Below are 21,986 nucleotides of genomic sequence, written 5' to 3' on the forward strand. Positions count from 1 at the left end.
TTCCACTGTGTTTTATGCTCTTTCGCAGCGCTTTTCTGAAGCAACTGCATAGAAAAACTGTCACCGATGTAGGACAGCCCAAAAGCACAGCATTTAGATGTACTAGAAATAAGTGGTTTACTTGACTGTAGCTTAAGCCTCTTTTGGAAAGAGTTCCCACCAGTTTAAGTCTTAATTTGAAACAGAGACAAAAAAAATTGTTAAAATCAAATGAGTATTTTAATAGTAATTTAATAAAATATGATTTGCATTGTTTGTCAAACATGGTAGTTTTCCAAAACATATGAAATGTTAGAAGTTTGAGTTTGACTGTCCAAGCTTTTCAAAAAGTATCTCCACGTTTTTCATGCTTCTGCCCTTTTGCTGTGTTTTATGTGTTTTCCATGTTTTCATTTATAGTTTTATTTTGTGATTGTTTAGTTTGAATGTGAATGAATAATATAAATCTCCCCACAGGGGCCAGTGTCGATGTTTCTAACTAACTACAATGAAATATTACAAAAGGCATCATAAAATTAGACTTGATTTTAGTGAAAAAGCACAAGACACAGAAAAATAATCCAGTTTTAAAGATTCCCTGAAGATCTAGAGTCTCTAGAAAACAGCAGTTTGAGGAATGTCAGTCGTGGCTCAGACCTGCATCACACAGGTGAAGTTTGCACACATCCACACACGCACACACATTGGTCTGTGTGTCATGCCACACTCTCCTTGCTGCTGTCTCTGGTGTCCGCTGATCCTCCTGAAGATTGTTTTGAGAAGTTCAGGAAGATCCCATCAAGCTCCATCTCCGAGTCCAGAGAATCTTCCATCATGTGATCCATCATCATCTCCGGACTGGAAGAAGGACTGGGACCAGAGCTGGTGTCCTGAGCCAGAACCTTGGAGGAGGAGGAAGAGTCGAACTCCAGCGAGCCAGTGCAATGTGTGTCCTCGTCTGGGGAAGGCTCGGGGAAGATGCTAGGGGAGTGTTGCTGACGCTGGGTAGGGTGGGGAGCTGCTTGGCTTCCAGCACCTATGGTTCGGAGTTTCTGGCTGGAGGTTGCACCGTCTGCACAAAGTAAAGCAAAACTTTTGGAGGTGAAACTGATTTTCCTCTACGTTTCTGTACTGTAGCTTGTTAGCAAAAAATACATTTGGATCAAAGATTCCAATAATAAAGCTGTGCCAATATTAAGCATTTCTGTCTAGATTTCACTGTATAGCAGATGCATCATGGGATGGTAGAAACATCACCAGATAACTCCAGTGATTTCAGGATTTACACTGCTGCCTCTGCAGAGCATGTTGCCTGTTACTTTTAACCTCACTAAACATCTCAAACCACAGTCTGTCTCACAGCTCTGAGAGATTTCGTAACATAATATAGTTTGACCTTAATGTGAAAAACCTACACAGCATGCATCCTACTTTTTCAAGAATACGGCAATTAAATCTCACTCCATTTCTTTATATTTCTGTAAAATTGTAACAAATGGAAGAATCTGAGGCTGGTGCTAGACATGCATGAGGAGAGCAAGACAGTGTGTGAGGTGTGCAGAAGGAAAGACTGATGGGTTCAAGGTGGAGCTGGGATTACATCAGTGATTGGCTCTCAGCCACTTCTTGTTTGCAATGATGGTAGACAGGCTGACAGATGAGGTTAGGCAGGAGTCTCCATACATCATGACGTTTACAGAGGACACTGTGATTTGTAGTGAGAGTAGGGAGCAGTTGGAAGAGAGCCTGGAGAGGTGGAAGCATGCTCTGGAGAGAAGAGGAATCAAAGTCAGTGGAAGCAAAACAGAATACATGTGTGAGAATGAGAGGGAGACGGGTGTAACAAAAAAGCTGAAAAAAGTAGTGATAGTGAAGTTATATGAGTTTAAATAGCTAGAGTCACCCATCCAAAGTCATAGACAGTGTATAAGAGAGGTGACGAAGAGAATGGCAGAGAGAGGCAGAAGATGCTTTGGACGTGTACAGAGGAGGAACAGAGGATATATTGAACAAAGGACGTTGAAGAGGAACTGGTAGGCAGGAGGAAAAAAGAAAGACCACATAGAAAGTTCATGGATGTAGCAAAAGGAGAACATGCAGAAGGTTGGTGTGACAGAGGAAGATGCCAGGGACAGGGTGAGATGGAGGCAGATTACCCTTTGATGACTACTAAAGCGAGACTAGTTAAAAGAAGACGACAACGAAGAAGAAATAAGGAAGATTTGTCTCTGTTTCCTTTTTTCTTGGTAATATAAGCTATTCCTAATTCTCTATTTTTTGTCACTTCTGTTTTTCAACATCACCATGCTCATTTCAAAATTCATAAATGTATTCAGTACTACTCCCTTCCAGTAATCGACAGTCATTGTAAAAATAAAGTACATCCCCTGTCAATTCTAAGGTTTTAAATACCAGGACATAATAAGAAAATATATCAGGTTCCTACCAGGACCTCAGACACAACCTCAACTGAACAGCAACACATTTATTTAACAGAAATAAACCAAAATGCACATGTGCTGCTTCAGTTCTTTGAGGTTTGTTGAGATTCACTTATGCACAGCTCTCTTAAGGTCCTGGCACAGCATTTCACAGGTTTTCTCCAAATGCAAGTCTGTGCATTATGGCCTGAAATCTCCACTCTGCCTACATTCTTGAAAACTTATCTCTCACTTACATCTTGGATTCTGGCTAATCTGGTTAACCCGATAAATTAAAATGTTGCTCCACTTCAAAACCAAAATCCATTCAGTTTTGTAATATTTTTTGTGCAGAAGAAGTGTTACTCCTAGTTTAGTAAGAATCAAAATGTACGTATTAATTAATTTTTTTTTAACCTAAATTAAAGGTAAATATCACTTGTATTAATGCATTGGAAAACACTAACACTTATTTTTAATCTGTCAAAAATACATATAAAAAACTGTCAGTCTCTGTCAAGGAACCACTGATCCATCCATGCATCTTCCACTTATCCAAGTCAAGAAATCTTTCAGGAAATCATGAAAAAAAATCCCAAACTTTGATTGGGTTGTGGAGTTTTTTTCATATGTACTCATCTATAATTTAGACAGATGAATAGCGCTGCACAGCTGAGGAAAAACACGTATATTTACTTTTGAGTTCCACTGTCTTTTTAAAGGGATTCATTAACTCTAGCCATATAGTCCTACCTGAAAGTGAAGCAGAGGTGGTGGAAGCTGAGGAGTGATTGGCGAGGCTCGAAGTGCTGGTGTTACTGTTGTTGTCAGGGGCACTTATGGTGGACTTTGTCTTAGGGATGCTTTCCTCCACGCAAGACGTCATCTCACATACCGAATGCCGCCTGATGCCTGTGCCGCTCCCTGAGGAGGAATCTATGTCATACTCTACTACAGGGGTTAGCATGGGAACATTGTAGCTCTTAGAGCGGACCACTGGGTTTTTGACAACAGGAGGACTGCTTAGTTTGGAGGACCAGGAGTACTGTAGGCGTTTTTCTAACGAAGACAAAAGAGAGAAGCAGAAAGAGAAACCTTATTAGTTTAGAATTGCAAACATTCCGCAAAAACCACAGAAAGCCTGAATTAAAATGGAATTTGTGAGTTTTTCAAGTACACACAAGCACACACTTACCCAACAGACAGGAAGAACAGTGCATACTGGAGGATTCATCCCTGGAATATAAGCCATGAGTGCCGAGGTAAGGAGAGACCACCTTCTGGATGAGAGCTTCAAGGCGCAGGTAATCATCTGTTACACCTTTAGACTCATGGACACCCTGGATCAAAGGAACACAAACATACACATAAAAAACACAAGTTTGTCTTAGCTGGTAATTGCAGTGTGTTGGCTGGCACTAATGGAAACTTTAGAAGCAGCAAAAAAAGAAAAAACCGGGGAAAGAGAAAGTTCTCTATTTGGCTTTCTGTGATTTTATCAAACACTCTGCCAGTTACTGTGAAAGATCTCTGATAAACCTTTTTTCAGTTCAAAACATGTATGTCTTTAGAGGCTAGGCCGAAAAGAACACATTAAATATAGCAGAATCAATTTGGTGTGAATGTTAGCCTTGTATAAACATATACAGTGGGATGCAAAGGTTTGGGCAACCTTGTTAATAGTCATTATTTTTCTGTATAAATCGTTGGTTGTTACAATAAAAAATGTCAGTTAAATATATCATATAGGAGACACACACAGTGATATTTGAGAAGTGAAATGAAGTTTATTGGATTTACAGAAAGCGTGCAATAATTGTTTAAACACCCAGGCATCCATCAAAACAGGATTTATTAAATTTAACAGAGTTAGAAGTTAGCAGGAAGTTAGCTCGCTAGTTTCCACCTAAACATGATATAGCATGTTCTGACTGACAGATTTCTGAAAAAATTAAAACGTACAGCTCTGCTATCACTTCCAACATAAACAAATACAAAAAAAACTAAACAAGCAGTGACTTTTGTAGGGTTACTGTAGTTGGGCTAGCTGGTATATAAGGATGTGATTGCTAGCGACATGGCTATGTTAGCATAATATAAACACAGTGAAGCTGGAGGATGAATACTAACTATTTTCCACTCAATAAAAGTTAATGGGAGAGTTCCCGATGGTTGGGGACAAATGCAATCGCAACGCAGCATGCTTTAAACGGACTGTAAACTTCAGTCAGGAGAACAACTGAGACAATCCATCCACAGTACAATGTTAGCCATTAATATACTGCAACAACATGGGAATAGAGCAGTTAGAGCAGACAATTCAACATTAATGAATCATAAATGAATTGTTGGTTGTTACAATAAAAAATGTCAGTTAAATATATCATATAGGAAACACACACAGTGATATTTGAGAAATGAAATTAAGTTTAATGGATTTACAGAAAGTGTGCAATAATTGTTCAAACAAAATCAGGCAGGTGCATACATTTGGGCACCACAGAAAAAGAAATTAAATCAATATTTAGTAGATCCGGCTTTTGCAGCTGAACAAAAAGTTGAAAATCTGTATTATGATGATCTTGATGGTAGTGAAAACAATGAGCTAAAAGAAAGTTCGAGCGGAGAGGAACTGCACAGTGGATCTTTTACACCACACAGTCATTTGATCCACAGATATAAATCATCTTTAACACAAAAGTACTTCTGCTGTTTGAAAGTTTCCGATTTTGTGTTTCTGTTCAGTTAAAGCCAAACTGCTGCTCTACAGTTGGATGTAGTTCAAATTTACTTCCACAACATTGTTCATGAAACACATGAGACACATGTGGCTCCAGACCTCACTGCAATATCTCAAAATGACAAGGGATAGATCAGTGAAGTTTCAATATTCTAAATTGTTAAGCCCATGCACGAAAACCACAGCACAGAAACAAACCACATAAATAGCACAGACTTCAGTGAACTGGCGTCACAGAGGCTTAACAGAATGAAAGGGAAATTACAAACAGATGAATTGAGGAATTAGCAAAAACTGCATTATTTCAGTGCCAAATTTTACCTCTCTTACAAACAGCCTTTTTCTTAGCTGCCCTACTTCCTTCCTTCTTTTTGTCTACCTGTCATCTTTTTCTCCCGCTTTGCTCTCTGTTGATATTCGCTGTGTGCAAACTAAAATAACTCTGCAGTATATCTGTGCACAATGAATAAAAGAAGGGAATAAATAAATTGTGCTTTCTATTTTCGTCTCGTCTTGCCCTCTCAGTCTGAATCTGGAAGGACCAGATTTGGGTCAATTAGTCATCATAATAATGTCCAAGCTAAGCCAAACAGAAACAACCCCATTCTGCATCCTCTACAACACTGAGTAAACCCACTGTCATGCACTACCAGGACCACAGCTTATCTGTGACTAGTACCTCTCAGGAATCTTTGTACCAAGTGCTTTTAAGTTAAAAGATTTGGTAGATGGGTAAAATATCTAAAAATGGCCCACACACTAGTCTTATTTTATTCTATTTTACTTGATTTTAACATATTCCAACCATGTCAAAATTCAGAGAAAGTACCACAGCTGTTGTTACTTAAGCAACACCTACATTTTTCATGGTATTCATCTGGTCTCCTCTGTATCCTTCTGAGAATTAGTCACTCTTTGACACTTTTATCTTTGTGTGTAATCAAGGGGACTGTTTTTAGCTGATTTCCTTTTAACAATTTTTTACAGGCTGATGAAACATTGTTAAGTTATGAAGAAGAGACAAAGTAAAATAAAAACCAATAGGTGACAGAAGAGGAAAGCTCACATGGCTACCTCAGTTACAAGACACACCCATATTTTCTGGGCCTACTTGAGAAGCACTGCAACGCTCCAAAAGTGAGTCAATCCCCAGACTAGTATGTTAGCTTGTTAGCACGACATAGGGGCATTAAAAAGCACATTTACAGTTTGGTACAATTAAATGCTTTAGCAAATCCTCTTCTCATATCAACTCTATGATGTATGACTTAAAAAAAAATTAATTTAGATGTTGTTAAAGTTTAAAGTGTGGCTGGTTTAAATGTGTGGTCTATTAACAGGGGTGCACATAAGTGGTCTGCAGGTGCGCTTTCAAAATAAAAGACGCGCACCAGATAAGAAGTTGCAATGCGCGTTTGCGTACATAAGATTTTCAGGAGGAGGACAGACATTTGTTTAGAACTCTTAAAGATGTCGAAGAAACAACCTCCTTTAAGCAATTACTTTGGTGTTCCTCCACCTCCAAAGAAATGTCAGAAAGAGTCCGAACCGCAAAAGAAGTGCGTATTCTCGGGAAAGTGGACAAAAACAGTGCCTTTAATGTAACATAAAAGGCACTGTTTTTATCTGCTAGAGTGGGATTTTCACGGCATATTATGCATATATGTGCGTTCATCATTTGTTTGAAACCAGCTCACCTCCTGAAACCACTTTTCCGAGAATACGCACTTCTTTTGCGGTTCGGACTCCTGACATTTCATTGGAGGTGGAGGAACACCAAAGTAATTGCTTAAAGGAGCTTGCTTCTTCGACATCTTTAAGAGTTCTAAACAAATGTCTGTCCTCCTGTTAGCGCTAAGTGGTCGATAAGGGTGTAACCAAGCACACTTGCCTGTTGGTTCTGGGTCATTTTGACCCACTTTTTTCAGTTTCTTGTATTTTGGTGTTTTTTTCTATTTTATGGTTTATTTTCTAAGTCTTTAGTTGTCCTGTTTTGAACATTATAATCCTAAGTTTCAGTGTTATTCTAGTTAAGAGTTTTGTTCATAGGTTTAGTTCAGTGTCTAGTCTGTGCCTGTCATGTTTCCTGTTTTACCTTGAAGGTCCGTGTCTCGTGTTAGTGTGTCCAGTGTTACTCTCCCCTGTGTTGTCATTATGTTTCATTCGAGTTAGCTGTGTCCTCATGTGTCTCCACTTCTCCTGATCACCTCATGTGTGTATTTAAGTCCTCCGTCTCCCTTTGTTCACTGTCGCGTCGTCTGTGCTACCTACCCCACATCCTGTCATGGTTTTCATTCTCAAAGTCATAGTGAAAGTCTTAGTTATTGTTTCCCAGTTTAAGTTTAGATTTTCCCTGATTTTGTCTTGCTTCTTGGCTGTGAGTGTCAGCCCCAAAATAAAGGCTCACTTTTCCTTAAGCTCAGTTTGGCTCCTCATCTGTGTCTGTACCTGGATCCACCTCACTCATTCCACTCATCTGTTGCCATTTACCCTGTTCTCTCATGTCACAGTCATCAAGTCATGGATATCAGTGTTAAATGGTGCACACTGATATAAGAGATAGCACGAGAGATTATCAGACGAAGACGATGGGAGAGGCAGACCACAAAAGTGTGCTCACCTGTAGTATTAGTAGCATCTGTATGATGGAGGGAGGAACTCGGGCCCGGGGCCGAGAGAGCGCCTCGTCTAGTTTAAGGTTGAGGGTGATGGTGTTCCTGAAGTGAAGGAGAGCCAGCTGACGGACTGATGGCTCCTTTCCCTGATGATATATACACGTTTCAATGTGATGAAGGCCTTTAATTGGAGTACTTGTTTGCAAGAATGTGTACCTGTACAGGATAGAAGATGGCCTGCAGCATGGACAGAACGTCACAGAAGAAGAAGTCCCACGTGTCAGCCAGAGAATCCAACAACTTTTGACCTGCGATACAACCAGGCAGATCAGTTATAAAAGTATCAAGACTGATGTAGGAAAAAGATATTGGGATTGTGGAAAGCATGCTTAAAGGACTATGCATAAAAGTGGCTGTAGTTTCCAAATAGTTAATGTAATACTGTTGTTGGAGTCCTTGAATTCAAGCTCAAGGTTTGAACTATAATCACGGCTTCATTGTTTGACACAAGGGCAGAGTTCAGAGGCAGAAGATTAAAAAAATGTGTCATTGCAAAAATACTTATTGACCTATAAAAAACAGATCTGATAATCCAGATAGCAACTTTACAGCTTTGTTCTTTTATTTCTGGTGGGACATTTTTCTGCATATGCACACACACACACACACACGCAAACCTTCTTACTTATTGACGTAAAGGATCGCTTCCTGTCTGGTTTTGTGATGACGGTTCTGTCACACAAATCTGTCACCATCAGAGTGTGTGCGTTATATCAATTCAGCAGTGCTTCAAATAAAGGTCACACATTTACCACAGTACAAAATACCTTTCTCTCACTCTACCTGTGTGTGTGCATCAGTGTGTGTTTCTGTGTGTCCTTGTGCAGAAAAATGCCACGATCTTACCAGTCAAAGTAATATTTAACTAATGCAGTTACCTCTGCATCTAGAAATTTCTTTAGTAAGTTATTATTTGGCCCTGTTTGAAACCATTAGAGACTAGACTTGTGTCATGTTAAGATAAAACACTAATCTCGGACTTCCCCTGAAACAAACTACTGGTAGTGTGAACACCTCATCAAAGCCAGAAGGCTTTGTCGGCTATGAACAAAGGAGTTGAAACTAAAGACTCAGCAAAGAATTTTGTAGAATTTTTTTACCGTGGTGAAAAAATATCTCTGCAAATAAGTAACCTAGATGACACGAAAGGTTGTTTTTTCCCCGTTAAAATGAAGGACACACAATTTACTTGAGAAGCAGATACAGGTGGTGTTAAACGTCCAGCTAATACACATTTTTGCAGTCTTTAGATTAATATTTCTGAACTTGCTCTTTTGTTGAGTTTCTCCCTGGTAATTGGCTCTGATATATCAGAGCTTTAGACATGTACAGTCATATGGAAAAAAAAAGGTTTTGCAGGACACTCTGCTGTTAAAAATAAATAAAATGTTTAAAAGAAAAAAAAAGGGCTCTGAGTGGATCATTACAACAATTTGATTCTTTTCTTTTGCAGATTTGTTGCTGTACTCTGGATCACTTTTGTCTAAGCTTTAGCTGTCTGTTGAACAGATGACCTCACAGTTAATGGTCAACTCCTGGTCCTGGTCCTGTGGCTGCAAAACAAGCCCAAATCATCACGCCTCCACCACCGTGCTTCACAGTTAGTATGATGTGCTTGTGCTGATATGCTGTGTTTGGTTTTCTCCAAACATGGCGAAGTGCATTATCTCCAAACATCTCCACTGTTCCAGAAGTCATGTGGTTTGTTCAGATACAACTTTGCAAACCTAAGCTGTGCTACCAAGGGACTTTTTCCTTCCAAACAAATCATAATGTGATGAACTTTAACATTCAATATGAAGCCTACAGAGCCTGTAGCTCTTTTATTGGGTGCTTTTTTTCAATTTCCCTGAAAACCTGTGTTTGTGCCATTCTTATCCAAACTAAAAACTTACGAACTTGCATATTTAGAGATTTTATCCATGTAAATTTGCTCTGACATCTGACCGCTTTAAAGAAATATTTTATAAGGTTAAAGGGACAACCCTGATTTTATTTTTACCCTTTTATGTCTATATTTTAAGCTTGTAATCAAACTGTTTAAACACCAGTCTCTGGCAGCCATTTCTTTATTCAAAACATGATATACCATCATAGAAATAAAGGTTCAAATTTCTCACTCTGTATATACGTCCCACTTTCTGTCTATTTTCTCAATAATTTGTGTTTACCTTCATAGAAGCGAATCTTGTCCCTCAGAATAACCATTCCTTTGGTGAGCAGCTGGTTCTGAAGGTACTCAGTAAAGAAGGAGCCCAGCTCAGTCTTAAGCAGTTGCCTGCAATGGTTATAATAACAGCACATGAGTGGATACTGGACATGAAGCGATATGCTTACAGTCACACATCATCAGCGATACCTCCTTGGAAATGAACCAGACGTAATGAGTTTGCAGAATGCTGTGTTTACGGAACATCAGACTCAGGAAATGAGAAAAGATGCTGCTCACACTGCATGCATAACATCTGGAAATTTCAATAAAACTTTCCACAGTTAGCAAAGGCTAGCACTGGCTCATGATTGAACATCAGCAGCTCAAAGAACAAACACTGTGTGATTAAATACACTAAAATGACAGATGCTGCATTTCCATCTAATTTCAAGGTTACAGTGTCTCTTCTTTAAAGCAATTTTAAGGTAAATCCAATTTATGAACAGTATAACATGCCTGTAAGCTTGTTTATATATGTTTCAAGTAAGAAATATTCTGCTGCAGTAAGGTAAGATGGGAAATCAAAGCTTTAGCAGTGATAATTTAATCAAATATTCTAAAATACAAATCAGCTAAAAGTTCAGGGTACTGGTGTAAAGGCCAGCAAGAGACATAAAACTAGACAGCTAACCTGACACCTTCATTCAGATTGTAGAGTTCATTTTCTCCCAGATCCTTCCTCTGAAAAACTGAGATTACTGCATTGTGGATGCTAGAAATAAACACACGGAGAGGTGAAATGCATTTAGAAAGAGTGACACAGATACATGCATTTATTTTATTTTAATTGTGCCGTTTGAACAATCGGTGAGCTCTTGAAGCCACCTCAAAAGAACTGGTTAAAAATAAACTTTGAAAAGGTTTCTTTACCAAAGGAAGGCCATCAGAAAGGTAAAACATACTACAGTGAGACGGGCATGAACTTTTTGACTGAAGGTTTGTGTCCAGTTTAATTTGTTCACATAGCCTTTCAGCCACCCAGCAAACTGACAGCTCTTGCTTTCTACTCTGTGCTGTTTAGTGTTGAATAAAGCAGAAACACCGTTAGAAACAACCATACAAAAGAGTGAGAAGAAAGAAATCCAAAGAAGAAAGAAACCTGCGAGGCAGAATGGGGAAAAAAGGAGGAGGGAGTGAGGAAGGGATGGATGGATGGAAATAAAGTGTGGTAGTGATGGACCCTGAGGGAAGAAGGCAGGCAGAAAGAGCTGATGTCCACATACACATGAAAAATATGTATTTTCATGTGTATGTGAAAGGAGACTGTCCTATTCATAGCATGGACAACAGCACTGACAGAGCTTCCCACTAGTAAAGGAAACACACGCACAAGCACTTGTTCATGTAAAAATGTGTGATGGCTTATCCATTAACAAAATAAAGTATTCACTAAAATATAAACTGACATTGGTTATAATAAACAGGGCTAACCTGTTCCAGGTGGCGTTAGCCCCGGCCCTCCTCTGCTGGGTCCCTTTGTCTCTGCTGCTCTCCTCTGTTCCTCCCTTCTCCCCACCTCCTGTTGGGGTCTTTGCCTGGGAGAGGTCAGTCAGACTGGAGGACGAGCCGGTCCCCAACCTCAGTTTATTATGGAGGCTCCTTGAAAGCCAACAGGAAGAAAGAGAAAATGCTTGTAAGCACCAACTTTCATTTCTTACGTGTACTGGAAAAGATGATGTGAAAAGCCTTATTTGTAAAGGTCATCTAAATGAATTAATTTCATTTCCTCAAATATTGCTGGAAAAATGGGAAATAGATGCAACAATTTACACTTGAATGTACAACCATTTATACGATATATAAGTTTGTACAGTTCTAACAAGCCTGGAAGTCAATATTTGGTGTGAACTCTCTTAGGAAAGATTTCTTCAGTCCATGACCAAAAATGTTCCCTTGTGTGTTTTCCTGTCCAGGTTTGCTTTTACTGCATTTGCAGTGTATTTGCAATCACCATTGTGCCAAAGAACTGTTGCCAATTTTCCAGGTGGTATTACATGTTGGATCAAAATCCGATGGTACTTTTCTTCGTTCATAATTCCATCAGCTTTGACATCATCTCCAACACCGCTGGCTGAAATGCACCCCCTAATCATGACAGAGCTTCCACCGCGTTTTGCAGCTGGATGTAGACACTCACTGTCGCTCCTAACCACCTCCACCAAAAAAGTCAAACTGATTTTTAGTCCAGTTCTTGTGCAATTTGGCATTCCTCAGCCTTTTTCCCTTTCCCTTCCAGAAGAATGGCTTCAGTGAATTGCAGACAGATCAACTGAAAGGTCAGATGCACTTCTCTGCTCCTGTGTCACGTCTTTTTTTTTTTCCATATTTTTTAAGGACATTACTTTCAAGTGCAGTTCATTGGCTGTAGATACGTTTTAGGCCTGCCACTTTGTCTTTCATCATCCATTTGTCCCATTTCCTCAGGCGACACTGCACACTGTGCCAAGATATGTTTTCAGCTACCAGGTGTTTGGGAATACTATGGAATATTATTTCATGCCTGTCAAACTGTGTCATATTTGGCCTTTTTCGTAGATTCAAGTAAAGAAATTGAACCGAATTATGTGCATGTGTGACAAGCTGTTAGTAAAAAAGTGCCTAAAGATGTCATTTAAAATTGGTTCTTTGCTAATACACCTGTTATATATATATACAGACCCAACACTGGTTCACCCTTTAAGTTAGACTACTTTTTTTATGCTTGAATACTTTATAGATCATACTTTGTTAAGAAGCTTAATAAAAACAATCCACTGAAAATAGCCAGGTACAAGGACTGGACTGAAAATGTAGCAGCTATGTTATATATTACAAATACAAACACATGTATGATCTTCATTTTGGCATATGCAAATTAAAAGCTATTATACTGTAAAATGTTACTTTGCTACACAAAGGGGGGGAAATATATGAAAGTATCAGCTGCTGTGCAAATACACTTCAGTCATATTCCAGATTTTGATGGCTTTCAAAATTAGCATTTAATAACAGGTGATTGCTTTTTATTAGCCATCTGTTAATGTTTACACTAGCTTGGGAACGATACTGCTTTTCAAACACTGAGCAAAGAGATGGGTGCCAGTCAAACAGGATAAAAATAAACAGGGAGGACAGAGTGGGGAAAGACCTGGGAGTAAGAAGCTCAAAAAGAGAGTAAGAAACAGGGTGTGGATAAAGGTATATAACACATGCCGGATCAGGTGCAGAAAAAGCAAACAAAGCACGTTGACAGTAAAAAAAAAAAAGAAGAAGCAGAGATTGAAACCACAGACATTACAAAGATAAAAGAAGGGTGGGAGGAGTGTACAAAGAGGTAGATGAAGAGGAAAAGGCGCTTTAGAGATAGTAAGAGTGAGTCTTTTTCTGCAAATGAAAGTGTTAATATTTGGATTTTAATTATACTGAAATTTTAGTAAATTAACCCAACAAACAAACAAAGTGCACATGTCCATTTTTGGGTAATGTCTATCAAACATTTACTCAATCACTTCTGAATTTACAGGTGAATCAAAAATTTTAAAAACACCTTTAAATGGCAGTCACTGTTTAGCAAATATGAAAAACCTCAAATATACTTGCAGGTATTGTACTTACTCTAGCAACTGAAAAGGTACCACATATCCCCACTCCATGACTGTGAGATGAAACAAGGCCTGTCTCTGTCTCTTCTCATATCCTTTCACTTTCCCTCTCTCCCACCGTCACCCTTTGTGCTCTTCTCTACCCACTCCTCTCTCCCACTTTACCGCTCTCCTTCTTTTTCTCCCTTTGCCAGTCTGTGCCAGTTGGTCAGCATGTGACCCTGTGAGCTTTTGTGTCAGGCGAACAAAGGAACCCTTTGAGGTTCGAATGGTACCAAGAGGGAGAGGAAGGATTTAAAGGTGACACAGATTTCGCTTTACCTTCCACTTGCCTCCCAGAGTGTGGGAGAAGCTGTAGTCAAGCTGTAAATACAGACTAATGACTCTATTTATTTAATATTGAACCTTCAGTATTTTTGGTATTCTCCATACTGAATGATCGGTAATCAGCGGACACACTGATATGAAAAGAATTTTAAGGAAGTGCGAAAGCTCACGAGAAAAAAAGGAATGGAAAATCTGAGCCGAGTATAAATAAATAAGGAAAAGGAGATGGAAGGTATAGTTGCTGTTGGTCCATCTGTCAACCTGAATCTTAGTTCAGCTCTGCATAAATGGGTCAGAGCAAGAAACTGGAGCCCTGGGCTCAGTCACACATGCAAAAAGACAGCACACATCCCTGTGCAGAGTTCATGTCAAAGTCAGGACGACTTTTTAAGTTTAAGTTCAGAGCTGCACCTCTGAAAGAGCGAAATTGAATCTATACACGCTTGAGCCAAAAGCTTCCTCCTGAAAAATGGATGATGCAGAAGATAAAACACAATGGTGAGGCTCACAATAACAACTTAACTACACATGGTGTGTATTGTTCTAATGGGAAAAGGTATTTACTTTATAAACGAAAGGATGCTGACATAACTTGGAAGTAAAAAACTTTTTTTTTTGGCACTAAATCAACAGGACGAGTTTAACGACAAATAGCTGCCCTCTGATTACTAAACAATGGGGATGTTTGAATGAGTGAAAGCATGAATGAGGTCACTCAGGAATGTGTGTGTGTGTGTGTGTGTTTTTCACTTTGATCAACATTTGTGTGTCTCAAAGGATGGAAAAAATGGAACTCTGTGTAGTGAATAGGACTTGCTGGTGAAGTGTGTGTCTCTCTCTCTGTGTGTGTGTGTGTGTGTGTGTGTGTGTGTGTGTGTGTGTGTGTGTGTGTGTGTGTGTGTGTGTGTGTGTGTGTGTGTGTGTATGCTTACCTTCTAAATGAGCCCTCTCGTTCCATGTTAGTCTCGACAGATGGCTAGCAACCACCCTGAAACTGCCACTGAAGAATCAACATCTGAAAAAGGAAACATTATTAGGATTATTAGGTAACAAATATATATTTTGTCAGCTAATATCAGCGACTTTTAAGCCACTTAACTTCTGTAAAAATTAGAAAACTGCATTCAGTTTTAATTTAATGAAACCTCAGTAAACACATCTTTATCACAGAGCACATATTGACATGTCACAGCAAGAGAACACAGAGGAAAACACTAACAGTTGTTTTCGTTTCACTCCCTGAAATATTTAAACTTGTTACAGAGTTTTTTGTTACAGAATCGCAGAGTGGAATCTGTGTGGCGTATACAAGACAAAGAGATTGTGACACCCACATACTTCAGCTCAGGACAGTGATATGAAATAGGTACGATATTTTGTACTTTTCCTAATAAACAGGAATTAATAGGGTAAGTAGTCTCAAAGGTGCTCATAATTAAATGTACTTGACCAACTGATCATCAGCAGGTGTGGCCACATGTGTAACAGTAGTAACAATCTGGGAAGGGTTGTAACATAATATTCCAAAGTCCAAAATTCTGCAGTAAGAAAGATTATTCACAAGTCGAAAACAATCGAGATAGCTGCCAGATAGTCGTTCCCTGGAGTGGACGTCCCCGCAAATTTCCCCCAATGTCAGACTGTGAAATGCTTAGAGAAGCCACAAAGAACCCAAGAGCTACATGCAGTGAGACTCTAAAGGCCTCATGTAGCATGTTAAATGTTAAAGTTCATGACAGTGCAAGTTAAAAAAAATAAATAAAAAAGACTTAACAAGTGTGGCTTGTTGGGAAGGATTAAAGGGAGAAAGTCTTCTCTCTGAAAATGGCAGCACAACACTTCTGGATCTGGAACAATGTCCTTTAGACCGAGAAGATTAAAGTGGAGAAGTCTGCCCACAGTGAAAAGCACCACATGTATCAGTGAAAACACCTCATACCAAATGTCAAGCACGGCGGTGGAAGGGTGATGGTTTGGGTTTGTTGTGCAGCCACAGCACCTGGGCACTTTGTAGTCACTGAGTCAACCGTGAACTCCTGCCAAAGTATTCTCGAGTCAAATGTGAAGCCGTCTGTCATGCAGCCAAAGCTTGGGTGAAATTGGGTCATGCAACGGGACAATGATCCAAGCACAGCAGCAAATCTACAAGAGAATGGCTAAAAAAGAAAATAGACAAGGCACTGCAATGGCCTAGTCAACCTAACTGAAATGCTGTGGTGGAACCTTAAGAAGTTGTGCATAAACGGATGCTCACAAAACCTCAATGAACTGAAGCAACGCTGTGAAGAGGAGTGGGCCAAAATTCCTCCACAACGACAGAAGACTAACAGAGTCATACAGAAAACGATTACATCAAGTTATCGCTCCTAAAGGTGATTCTACATGGTTTTTAATGATGGTGTGTGCTTTACTTTTCCACACACAGCTTCAGCATTTTGGCTTTATTTTGTTAAGTAAAGAATGACACGGTGTAACATGTCATTTGTTGCATTTAAATAATCCTAGAACTTGGTAAGTACCAGGTGAACTGAGAAAGGGTGTACTTTCTTTTTCCCTTTACTATAAAACAGTTCTCAGACAGATAAACTCACTGATACCCGCCTGACTAGCGAAGCAGACACACTATTCTAATCAAATTACAGTAAAGTGGTTGAGACAGACATTTGATCCTTCCGCAAACTCAAATGCCCCTGCTTTCTCTCCCCCCCCCCTCTCTCTCTCACACACACACACACACACGCACACGCACACACACACACACACACACACACACAGATAGAATGTCACACTTGATACATCAGACAAGTCAACTTTAGTCGGCTTTATCCTCACCTGTCCTGAAACTGTTTCAATGGTTTTAAGTTTTGAGCAAAGCAACTTTATTTTTACTGCATGCTTTGAAGAAAGAAAAAAAACCAGAAAAATAAAAATGCAAAGTTATTCACAGACATTTATGCATCTTTTTATAAAACACTATGGAGCTTCAAAGAAAAATAAATAAATAAAGTATATAGGTTTGGCTAGTTTCATGTGCTGCACTGCACATGAAACTAGCCAAACCTATACAGTGGGGCAAAAAAGTATTTAGTCAGCCACCGATTGTGCAAGTTCCCCCACCTAAAATGATGACAGAGGTCAGTAATTTGCACCAGAGGTACACTTCAACTGTGAGAGACAGAATGTGAAAAAAAAATCCATGAAACCACATGGTAGGATTTGTAAAGAATTTATTCGTAAATTAGGGTGGAAAATAAGTATTTGGTCAATAACAAAAATACAGCTCAGTACTTTGTAACATAACCTTTGTTGGCAATAACAGAGGTCAAACGTTTACTATAGGTCTTTACCAGGTTTGCACACACAGTAGCTGGTATTTTGGCCCATTCCTCCATGCAGATCTTCTCGAGAGCAGTGATGCTTTGGGGCTGTCGCCGAGCAACACGGACTTTCAACTCCCGCCACAGATTTTCTATGGGGTTGAGGTCTGGAGACTGGCTAGGCCACTCCAGGACTTTCAAATGCTTCTTACGGAGCCACTCCTTTGTTGCCCGGGCGGTGTGTTTTGGATCATTGTCATGTTGGAAGACCCAGCCTCGTTTCATCTTCAAAGTTCTCACTGATTGAAGGAGGTTTTGGCTCAAAATCTCACGATACATGGCCCCATTCATTCTGTCCTTAACACGGATCAGTCGTCCTGTCCCCTTGGCAGAAAAACAGCCCCATAGCATGATGTTTCCACCCCCATGCTTCACAGTAGGTATGGTGTTCTTGGGATGCAACTTCTTCCTCCAAACACGACGAGTTGAGTTTATACCAAAAAGTTCTACTTTGGTTTCATCTGACCACATGACATTCTCCCAATCCTCTGCTGTATCATCCATGTGCTCTCTGGCAAACTTCAGACGGGCCTGGACATGCACTGGCTTCAGCAGCGGAACACGTCTGGCACTGCGGGATTTGATTCCCTGCCGTTGTAGTGTGTTACTGATGGTGACCTTTGTTACTTTGGTCCCAGCTCTCTGCAGGTCATTCACCAGGTCCCCCCGTGTGGTTCTGGGATCTTTGCTCACCGTTCTCATGATCATTTTGACCCCACGGGATGAGATCTTGCGTGGAGCCCCAGATCGAGGGAGACTATCAGTGGTCTTGTATGTCTTCCATTTTCTGATGATTGCTCCCACAGTTGATTTTTTCACACCAAGCTGCTTGCCTATTGTAGATTCACTCTTCCCAGTCTGGTGCAGGTCTACAATACTTTTCCTGGTGTCCTTCGAAAGCTCTTTGGTCTTGGCCATGGCGGCGTTTGGAGTCTGACTGTTTGAGGATGTGGACAGGTGTCTTTTATACAGATGATGAGTTCAAACAGGTGCCATTCATACAGGTAACGAGTGGGGGACAGAAAAGCTTCTTACAGAAGACGTTACAGGTCTGTGAGAGCCAGAGATTTTCCTTGTTTGAGGTGACCAAATACTTATTTTCCACCCTAATTTACGAATAAATTCTTGACAAATCCTACCATGTGAATTCATGGATTTTTTTTTAAACATTCTGTCTCTCACAGTTGAAGTGTACCTCTGGTGCAAATTACTGACCTCTGTCATCATTTTAAGTGGGGGAACTTGCACAATCGGTGGCTGACTAAATACTTTTTTGCCCCACTGTATACTGGTGATTAGGTGAAACAGGTCATGATCAGGGTACTCATGACCTATTTAAATTAAAACACAGGTGCAATCACTCTCCAGTGGTTCGTCCTTCAGTTCCTGGAAACTGTATTTGCCGCTATGCAATATACACCATGATCTTTTATTGCCTGACAGCTGCAGTTATATGAACTAGCAGGACTTTCATAGCTATCATATTTTCATTGTTTTATTTTTGACTCATTTTTACATGAAGCACACGCTCAGTAAGAAATCAAGGTCAAACACTTAGGAGGCTGGAAAGTCACCGCTTTCAGTGTCAGAGCTGCTAATGTTAATGTATGGTTAAAATCCAGTGAGTAGAACAGGCACAACTTCCTTTGATGGCTGTCTATGGCTCACAGAGGCTCTGGTAGCTTACACTTGGCCGTGCTCTTGAAAATGTATCCGAACTGAATGATACACATGAACCGAGGCTTAAACCTTGGTCTGCAAGCACTCCTGTCTGCTTCTGCCTCTTTCTTGCACCACAATACAGAGTGGTATAATGGCTTGCTTGGGGCACAGGGACTGTGGTTTCATGGATTGTGGTTATGAGGGCTACAGAGCATTTTTCATTCAGCATCTGGTCAGTATTTCATGAGCACTGCATGAAACAAAACCAGCCCTCTCCCACTCATTTAAAGCCTGACCTCTCTCTGTGTAAAGCCTCCTCCTTTACTCTCACTCACCAACAGACAGTTTGGACTAAGTAGATATCTGGGGCCCTGGTGCTGAAAATTAACACCCTTAATCTGCTTCAACTGGAAAATACACACATGCACACGCACATACAAACACACATGGGCACACATTTCTTTCTGCAGAATGGCAGCACGGCAGGGAAATTACAACCCTTGCACCAGACAAGTGCTGAAATAAATGTCTGGGTCTTGCAGCAGGTTTGTCTGCTGCACTAGCCACTCTGGTAGAAAACCAAACCACAAACTGGAGGTCCTGATGTATATAAAAAAGGAAACCACGGGTGTATATTTGCTTAAGAAGTATCCTGCTCTGACATGCACTCATCAAGACAGGCTGTCCTGTCATCCCGTGGGCAGCTAGTATGCAATACGGGTCTAAAATATGCAATACGCAGAAATAGGGTACCATGGCGCGTAAAGATAGCTCCTGGTAGGAAAGCATTTAAAGGAGAACCCATAATTTTATACCATATCATATTATATGGGTTACATATATTGGGCTCAGTTCAATATCTGAGACGTGCTTGCTATATATTGTATTTGTTCTTCTCTCGTTACAAACCACGAGCAGCTAGTGGATAACACCTCTTCTTAACTTGGGTCAGAGTAGGTAATACTCACTTTTGCAGACGTCTACCTCGCTCCATTAAAGCAAGTACTCCTTGAGTTTAAATGGCGTAGCAAAGCTAATGGTAACTCCAGCTTTTCTGTGAGGACTGGATTTCCATAGGATGGGAAATAACAGCGCACCCTTCCAACCTGTCAGCCCAGACAGGAGCGCGTAAAGGTGGCGCACGCGATCCTAAAAAGATCCGATATGAGGATCAGACAGCAGCCAGCGTGAGCTGTGAGCTGTCAGTGCGGTTTAAGTCACTCTCCGACAGAGAGAAAGAGAGGGAGGAAGTGAGAAACCGAGAGAGAGAAAGAGAGAGGAGGAGGAGGCTGGTGTGTGGGGGTGTGTGTGCGTAAATGCTGTGTGTGTGCAAGGGTCGGTAGAATATGGAAAATGTTTGTGATTTAGCGTGTGTGTGCCCGGAGTGTGAACTACACACACAAAACACCTACAGGTAGGCCTACATGGCATGCACGTGTACTGCCACTGGTGAAAAGAGCCGAGGCTTGATCTTTTAAAGATTCCACTCCTTCGATTGTGGGACACTGAAAAGTTTGCACGGGGTGCAAAGATGAGATGGAAGGTCGATCCACAAGTAAAATAAACCAATAAATGAATAAAAGCCTTGCAAATTCATCAATTTGCAAACATATTCATAGCTTTTTATTGTAAGAAAAACGATAACCTGTTGGTGGCAACAAAGGAAAGTCAGAGGATCTCATTTAGATGCACCTTGTGCAGACAACTGATAAAGAAAGAGAAACCTGAACTTAATTCAACTTTTTATGGCACATTAGAATCAGCTTTGTCAGCTGGTTGCAAACATTTTTTATGAAGTCCCATTATGTTTAATTCATAGTGAAATAATTCACAGCCAAACTAATACAACAGCAGCTTGCTAAACATTACAGGACATTTGTGCTTTTACCACCACTGGACAGACAAGGCTACTCAGCAGCTACACTGGCTTCTATGTGGCATGATCAGCACTGCCTTGGCCCATTAGCATCACTCATATCTAATGTACAGATCAATGCATTAACCACAGAGCTCAGTGTTTCACATCCAGCAAACTGCAGTCTGTTTGCAGGCATTCAACTCCTACTGACAGTGCATCACACTCACATGCAGGTAGATCTTTTGTTCTCACCCTCCCCTCCCCCTGTAATAAGAAGCAGGTTTATAACAGCAAAGTCAACCGGTCAAGGGCAGATTGTTTTTTAATGGTTGTTTGGAGCATAAAACCCCAACACAGAGCCACAGTGACAAAGTTCACTAATCAGATAACATTACATAAACAAGTCAGGTTTACACTCTGTATTGAGCCACAAACACAGTTTTTAACGCAGCCACCAATATCAGTTTCGAGTCTCCACAGAATGTGCTTTTGATCACCCGTGTGTGGCCGTGCCTGTAGTGAATGAATGACACAACTTCTTGTAGTTAGTGAGTGTTGGTTTAGGGACATTCCTTTAACCCAGTGTCATAACGCACGTCCACAAAAACCAGAAACCTGCTTAGTTTGGACGTGCATTTGGATATCTCTGTATCTAAATGTGTATTTTGACACCAGTAAGTACAGGATGAATGTACTGTTTCAGAAAACTCTGTCATCCTTAGCGTCCACATAAGCAATGGCTTTATTTTTTGTTATTTTCTATGATTAATATTGTTCTGTTTAGAGTGTGATTGGACTCACTCAATGCTTTTAACTCTTCCACTCTTTATATGTGAATCTGCTCCCCCCCGCTCTTTCACACCCTCTGCCTTTTATGTTTTATGCCAGTCATTTCACACTTTTACAAAACACTTTCAACACTTTATTTTAACTAAGGAAGCTGTTGGGTCGAAAGACCACAAAGCACACCTTGAGAATCTTTCCGAAGCTACACAGGATATGAAATACATTTAGTTTATTGCTTCAAGAGAAAAAAAGTTTTGCACTGCTCCTTATATGTGTGAAACCTGAAAGTTTTAGAACAGGTAACTCACACTTCCCTGGTCTTCAGTTTTCATTTCCTCTCTCTCATGCACTTTATAAATAGTTTCTTGC

General features: G+C 40.2%; 1 protein-coding gene across 2 annotated transcripts; it reads right to left on the reverse strand.

Moving 5' to 3' along the window:
* Window positions 1-510: 510 nt before the first annotated feature.
* On the reverse strand, window positions 511-20,193 carry LOC146555707 (proline-rich protein 5-like). Of its 2 annotated transcripts, XM_085251630.1 has the most exons (10): window positions 19,942-20,193; window positions 14,867-14,949; window positions 11,458-11,625; window positions 10,658-10,738; window positions 9,986-10,092; window positions 7,971-8,062; window positions 7,760-7,900; window positions 3,595-3,739; window positions 3,153-3,458; window positions 511-1,051 (listed from the first exon to the last, which is right to left on the reverse strand). In XM_085251630.1, the coding sequence occupies exons 2-10, from the start codon at window positions 14,890-14,892 to the stop codon at window positions 696-698; spliced, it is 1,422 nt and encodes a 473-aa protein (XP_085107756.1). In that variant the 5' UTR covers window positions 14,893-14,949; window positions 19,942-20,193; the 3' UTR covers window positions 511-695. The 2 variants fall into 2 exon arrangements, with proteins under 2 accessions (XP_085107756.1, XP_085107755.1); XM_085251629.1 differs by lacking the exons at window positions 14,867-14,949; window positions 19,942-20,193 and adding an exon at window positions 13,621-13,745.
* Window positions 20,194-21,986: the final 1,793 nt, after the last annotated feature.

The sequence above is a fragment of the Mchenga conophoros genome, linkage group LG17, assembly GCF_057382185.1.
Source record: "Mchenga conophoros isolate Kocher_MC1m ecotype Shallow Benthic linkage group LG17, M_conophoros_male_GT1.1, whole genome shotgun sequence".
Lineage (NCBI taxonomy): Eukaryota > Metazoa > Chordata > Actinopteri > Cichliformes > Cichlidae > Mchenga > Mchenga conophoros.

What these genes read in the sequence shown, in the direction of transcription:
- LOC146555707 (XM_085251629.1), bottom strand. Translation starts at nt 13,658, where the DNA reads ATGGAGTGGGGATATGTGGTACCTTTTCAGTTGCTAGA. An exon ending in GTACCTTTTCAGTTGCTAGA is followed by an intron (nt 11,626 to 13,620) that starts GTAAGTACAATA and finishes TTGGCTTTCAAG; the next exon opens with GAGCCTCCATAATAAACTGA. An exon ending in AATCTGAATGAAGGTGTCAG is followed by an intron (nt 10,093 to 10,657) that starts GTTAGCTGTCTA and finishes TAACCATTGCAG; the next exon opens with GCAACTGCTTAAGACTGAGC.